Source organism: Meles meles, chromosome 8 (genome assembly GCF_922984935.1).
Source record: "Meles meles chromosome 8, mMelMel3.1 paternal haplotype, whole genome shotgun sequence".
NCBI lineage: Eukaryota > Metazoa > Chordata > Mammalia > Carnivora > Mustelidae > Meles > Meles meles.
In genome coordinates this window covers 47,197,531-47,204,298 of record NC_060073.1, presented here as the reverse complement: position 1 = coordinate 47,204,298, position 6,768 = coordinate 47,197,531, and the positions used below count along the sequence as shown (strand labels likewise).

At 46.6% G+C, this 6,768-nt stretch overlaps 1 protein-coding gene across 1 annotated transcript; it reads left to right on the top strand.

Annotated features, from left to right (window-relative positions):
• The first annotated feature begins 3,830 nt into the window (after positions 1 to 3,830).
• On the top strand, positions 3,831 to 5,051 carry LOC123948692 (calcitonin-like). The gene is made up of 2 exons (XM_046015865.1): positions 3,831 to 3,934; positions 4,832 to 5,051. The coding sequence occupies exons 1-2, from the start codon at positions 3,831 to 3,833 to the stop codon at positions 5,049 to 5,051; spliced, it is 324 nt and encodes a 107-aa protein (XP_045871821.1).
• Positions 5,052 to 6,768: the final 1,717 nt, after the last annotated feature.

The following is a 6,768-nucleotide window of genomic DNA, read 5'->3' as shown; positions in this document are numbered from 1 at the left end:
TTCTTGTCTGAAATAAACTAAATCTAAATAAAAAGAATAAAATTATTGCAATTACCTAGTGTGCATCTTTTTGTATGACAGCATGTCTGTATCTGGTGGCAAAGATGGGCCCTGTGAGCCAACCCATGGACGTTGGCAATCCTGCAAACCCTCGGGGGACGGGGAGTAGCTGCCTGGTGGGTGTCTGGGGGCACATAATAAATGCTGGGCCTGCACGGAACTCTGTGAAGAAATGTTGCCGCTGGTGAACTTCATCACGATAAGAAAGGGTTTTTGACACATTTGAGAGGAGTCCCTACTGCTATTTATGGTGTTTCTTCCCGGAAAGCCTAAAGACCTGTGAACGCTTTGTCGAGGAGGCTGACCGTGAAGCAAAGGCAACATGCTTGGGATGGGATGGGTCCTCAGTATCCCTTTCTGGAATCAGAACTCCATGCATCTCAAAGACAATTCCCCTTTATTTGCAGAGTTCCCTGGTCCCCAGCCCCAGAGGTTGTCTGTGCACTTCCTCCTGACTCAGGTGTGCCCTTGCCCAGCCCTGCCTTTCCTCCCCATCAGCACCCCTCCTCCTCCCCATAGCCTGCAAAGCCCTTGAGAAACAGTGGCTCAGAGTCTGAGATGCTGCCCCAGACTGACAGGCCAGGAAAGGTCAGCAGGTACCATTCAGCCCAACTTTTCTTACTCTCTGGGGTGCGGAGAAGAAAAGCATGTTGCTCTAAAGCTGTACTATGTTTAACAGAAACATTCATACCTTTAACAAGTACTCATCGAGTGGCCGCATGCCTAGCTGTCCTTTGCTCCTTTGGCCTGGACTCCAAAAAAAAGGTCTGTGGACCTAAACCTGACCGGTGGTCTAGATCCACATGCAGCCAACTTCAGCTGAGAACATCCTCGTCCCTACTACACGCCCATGACCAAGAAAATAAGCATTTGCCTTTGTAAGTCAAGAAAGTTTTGAGGTTGTTTATATGTAATATTGCTGTGGCAAAAGCTGACTGGTATATAGGCTTCGGAAGTGTTATAAAGTGAATGTGTCCCCCCACAAACTCTAGCCCCCAATGTGACTGTGTTTGGAGACAGGGCCTGTAGGGAGCAGCTAAGATTAAGTGAGATCCTAAGCATAGGGTCCTGATCTGATAGGACAGGTGTCCTTATAAAAACAGAGAGCGATCAGAGATCCCTCTCTTTCCTTCTCCACGCACACACATAGAAGGGCCCTGATGGGGACACAGTGAGTACACGGCCATTTGTAAGACAGAAAGTGAGACTTCACCACACGGCAACGCTGATGGGACTTTGATCTCACAAGTCCAGCATCCAGAACTGAGAACAGTATGTGTCTGGGCTGAGCCGTCCAGCCTGTGCTGTTCGGTAGTGACTGCCAGACGAATACAGGGGTCATTAGTTGGTGGAACAATTTTTGGTACCACAGCTTGTTTTTCCTCTCACTGAGACTTTGGGCTTTGTGTCGATTTGCTCAATGTCCAAATTAGCAATTTTATTCATTTCTTTTTATGAGTTCATTTGCATTTTGTCTCCCTAAAATCGACTTAAGGAATATTCATTGTGTTTGGTTCAATCTCCTGCTGCTGAAACTGGATCATCTGTACTGTAGATAACGAAGTGGTTTTCTCTCATACTGAATACACACATCACACTACAGAGCAGTGAGTATAGATATATGTACCGACCTGGAGCAACCTCACCTATACTACTGAGTACAAAATAAAGCAAATTTCGAAGGACAGATATCAGATGATACTATCTGTTTTGAGTTTAAAACATGCCTAGCATTACTGTATAAAACCTACAGATGTATACAGTCATTCATAGGGAGAATAAACATCACATTCTAAAAAAAGTAACTTTATAGGGTGGGAACAAAATGTCAATAAGAAGGGTGTTTAGAGGGGCGCCTGGGTGGCTCAGTGGGTTAAAGCCTCTGCCTTTCGCTCAGGTCATGATCCCAGGGTCCTGGGATCGAGCCCCGCATCAGGCTCTCTGCTTGGCAGGGAGCCTGCTTCCTCCTCTCTCTCTCTCTGCCTGCCTCTCTCCCTACTTGTGATCTCTATCTGTCAAATAAATAAATAAAAAATCTAAAAAAAAAAAAAAAAGAAGGGTGCTTAGACCCAAAGAACAAATAATCTCATCAAGAAATGGACAGAGGACATGAACAGACATTTCTGCAAAGAAGACATCCAGATGGCCAACAGACACATGAAAAAGTGCTCCACATCACTCGGCATCAGGGAAATACAAATCAAAACCACAATGAGATATCACCTCACACCAGTCAGAATGGCTAAAATTAACAAGTCAGGAAATGACAGATGCTGACGAGGATGCGGAGAAAGGCGAACCCTCCTACACTGTTGGTGGGAATGCAAGCTGGTGCAGCCACTCTGGAAAACAGCATGGAGGTTCCTCAAAATGTTGAAAATAGAACTACCCTATGACCCAGGAGCAATTGCACTACTGGGTATTTACCCTAAAGATACAAACATAGTGATCCAAAGGGGCACGTGCACCCGAATGTTTATAGCAGCAATGTCCACAATAGCCAAACTATGGAAAGAACCTAGATGTCCATCCACAGATGAATGGATAAAGAAGAGGTGGTATATATACACAATGGAATACTATGCAGCCATCAAAAGAAATGAAATCTTGCCATTTGCGACGACGTGGATGGAACTAGAGGGTATCATGCTTAGTGAAATAAGTCAATCGGAGAAAGACAACTATCATATGATCTCCCTGATATGAGGAAGTGGAGATGCAACATGGGGGACTTGGGGGGTAGGAAAAGAATAAATGAAACATGGGATCAGGAGGGAGACAAACCATAAGTGACTTGAAATCTCACAAAACAAACTGAGGGTCGCTGGGGGGTGGGGGGTCGGAAGAGGGCCGTGGGGTTATGGACTTGGGGAGGGTATGTGCTATGGTGAGTCCTGTGAAGTGTGTATGATTCACAGACCTGTACTCCTGGGGATAAAAATACATTATATGTTTATAAAAAAATTAAAAATAAAAAAAATTAAAAAAAGGAACATGATTAAAAAAAAAAAGAAGAAGGGTGTTTAGTCGGCACCCACGATGGTTTTGTCTTATTGTGTAAGCCGGGTAGTTGGTATATGTGAATGGTCACGATATTTGTGTTTAGTAGGTAAGAAGTTCATAAGGGTTTATTATAAACATTTTATGCTACAAAGATATTATATACAACTTAAAAACAGATGGTATATACTACACTTTACTGTATATTTCATATAGTTTATTGAGTCTTACGAAACAGTCTTTGCTTTTGTCCTATTGTCCAAATATTTGTATCTGTAGCCAACCAATTTATCTAATTAAAGCACAATTTGATAAACAAAGTATATACCAATCTAATTTTACACTGATTTGTTCTTATTAGGTCTAATATGAGACCTCTTAATCTAATTTCTCAGCCTTACACAAATATTTTGATTCAAACTAATTGTTTTATCACTTAATGCTTAATAATGGCTAAATTGAACACTAAGCTTATAATATTCCTGAAAAATCTCACCATCAGTTCATGACCCTATATATTCTAGTTCCAACAGTCCATGTCAAGGTCACTCTAGTGCCTGACTACCGGTGAATCAATATTTTTGGAAGGACATTGGACTCATCCCTGACCACTAGGATTTGGGGTGGCCACATCCTTAGGGAAAACACAAAACACAGGAAGGTAGCCTGGCTACCGATCCAGGGCAAGTGGTAGACAGGGGCTCAGAGCCTCTACTGGCCTTCTTCACCTCCATAGGTCTGCCTCAGAGAACTCACTGGAACCCTCTATAATGACTGAAAATGAAGTATGCCTCCTACTGACTGCAGTGTTGAATGACTATGTGAGGCTGAAGGTCCGTGAGCTGCAGCAGGAGCAGGAGACTAACGGCTCCAGGTGAGGCTCCTCCACCCCAGGCTCAGCTCAGGGCATCCCCTCCCTCCTGTCATGCCCAGAAAGGCATATCCCAAGAGGTAAGAGAGAACACAGCTGGACAGGTGGCCAGCACACTGCCATGGTTCACCTCCAGCTGGGGCCCAGGATTCTAAGGCTGCACTGACAATAGAGGTCACAGAGACGATGGTTAGAGCACATAGAAAAAGATCCCTTTCTGAAAGCAGTGAGGGAAGGTATGAAATCCCCCAGTCTGGCCAGAGGGTTGGCAGCACTGAGGGGACTTCCCGGGATCTGAGGAGTTAGGACCAGTAAGTGTGAAGCCGGCAGATGGACCACACGTATCTCAGGAGGTTTTAGAATTAGGCTTCTTGGACACTGGCACATGGCATTCATTCATTGCATGTTGGCAAGGTGAAGCCAAAGGCTTTGCAGAGGGTGGGGTCAGGTACGGCACTGTCTGAGGTAGGTCTGGGGTCTTAGATGTGTAGGCTCTGTGGAGACACACACATTATCTTGGGGCCAGATGCCCTGGCCTCCCCTTCCTGTGTCCCCTGAGCTTGGAGCCCACACCAGCCCCGGGCTGGCCCTAGCCCCACCGGGTCAGAGGCATGAGACGCACAAGCAGCTATCCTGCAAATCTCTGTGCAGAGCATGACAACGGACGTATCACACATGAGGAATGCTAGAGAAGGCCACCCCTTCCCCATCACAGCCCGTCCCCCACCCTGCCCTGGCTCAGGAAACCTCTAGGTTCTTCTAATGGAGGATTGAGTGCTGCATAGCTGCCTGCCCCTCCCGCCTCTGCTCCAAGTGCCCCCTCCCTGGTCTAACCTTCTGCATGACACCCACAGGGGCAGACCTGGGCTGTGGTACCACTGGCATGTCTTTTCCCTGCAGCCTGGACAGATTCCGAGCTAAGCGGTGCAGTAATCTGAGTACCTGTGTGCTGGGCACATACACTCAGGACCTCAACAAGTTTCACACGTTCCCTCAGACTGCAATTGGGGTCGGAGCCCCTGGCAAGAAAAGGGTCATGGCCGGCAGCTTGGAGAGAGACCACGACCCTCACACGGGCATGATCCAAGATGCCTACCAATCCCTTCCCTCAGCTTTCTAATTTCCTTTCTTCCTTCCTGCCTATATTATGATACATGTGGTCCTCTCTGGCTGCTGGTGTCAGTTGTGGCAGTGGATGTCTGGAACCTCAGATGGGAGGAGAGCAAGATGTTCAGGCCAGAAGAGAACCCCCCGGGAAGAGATGGGGGGGTCAGTCTTTGACTCCCCTGAGGAATCGTAGCCCAGCTTCTCAGTCCTGCTTATGAATATGTTTGTCACTGGGGAATAAAAGTGTATCTGTAAGAAGACCTGAGCGGTGGTGGTTATTGCCCTGGGCCACAGCACAGGCTTCTCAGACTCAGAGACCTGTGCTTAGAAGGAGCCTTAGCCCCGTGGTAGCTGGATCCAGGGCATAGTGAGTAGTCCTGTGACCAACATCCAGTAGCTGGACAGGAGCAGTGCGGAGCAGGTAAGCACCTCTGGGACCCAATGTTATACTTCCTCCTCCAGGTGAGTCTGGGGAATTTTCCTATTTCTAAGAAGGGATATTGGGTACCATTGAGTGGGCTGTGGCTTCTAGACAGTCCTTGAGTCGGGGTCAGTGTAGGGCCATAATCCTCTCTCCTAAGCCTTGCTTGCTTTTTAGTTTATTTATACAGGATAAGCTGTTACAGCTCTGTGTTCCCTGGCCACTCACCCAGAGTCACTTTGGGCTTCCTCACACCCCTGGCAATGTCTGTGGGAGTGATCATGGCATTTTCCCCATAGCCTGTGTATGTCTGCAGTGAACACTGTGATTAGGGGAAAGCCGTACCATTAACAGGTGCCTCTTAGAGCAATCATTTTCCCATGACTATCCCATGGGGAAGATAGAATCTCTCTCTGACAGCCTCTCACTGATGGGCTCCTTTTCCTCCATCCTGCACATCAGCATCACTGCCCAGGAGAACCTCTGCAACACCGCCTCCTGTGTGACCAAGAATCTTGAAGGCTTGCTGGCCAGCGCTGAGCGCATGGTGAAAAACATGTTTGTGGCTGCCAGTGTGGACCCTGAAGCCTTGGGCTATCGCCATGAGGTACTTGGAGCCTAAGAGGTGAAAGGGATCCAGGAAGAAGGTGAGGTGGGAGGATGGGAACCCAGGTATCTGGGTGGGAGGATGGGAACCCAGGTAGTGCAGGGGTGGAGTCCACACATTAAGCCTCTGAGAGCCCACATATTAGAAAAAATCCACAAGGGAATGTCCCCATCCCAGTGTCTGCAGAGAGAACAGGGAAACTCCTGGAATTTAGGGTCACTCCCCTCCATTTGAGCAGTATCTCCCTGTGAAAACTGAGATCATCTGCCAGAAAAGATCAATCTGTTTATTTAAATGACTGTCCCTGCATTTATAACTGTGATTATTCTACCTTTTGAGTTTGAAAGGTAATGACATGCTTTGGGTGTAAACACTATACTGTCATGTACGTCTGAATTCAGAGCCAACTCTTGGGATCATGAACTGATCTATTAGCCGTACGACCATGGGCCAGACATGTTTTCTGAGCCGGTTTCTCCATCTGTGAATCAAGGGCAACAGTAGTATCTAGTTGCTAGATTAATATAAAGACCGAATGAGATAATAGATGTCAATATTTTCACAATTAATGAGTTACTAAATTCTGGCTATTTTTTTTTCTGGGTCACCATGAAACGAACTCTATTTCCTTTAATTTAAAATGAATGGAACTCACAGGATAAGGAGCATGGAAAACACAAACATCTGCATACTTAATATCAA

Coding starts and splice junctions, on each gene's coding strand:
- LOC123948692 (XM_046015865.1), top strand. CDS start 3,831: ATGACTGAAAATGAAGTATGCCTCCTACTGACTGCAGTGTTGAATGAC. Junction 3,935..4,831: donor CAGGAGACTAACGGCTCCAG/GTGAGGCTCCTC, acceptor TTTTCCCTGCAG/CCTGGACAGATTCCGAGCTA.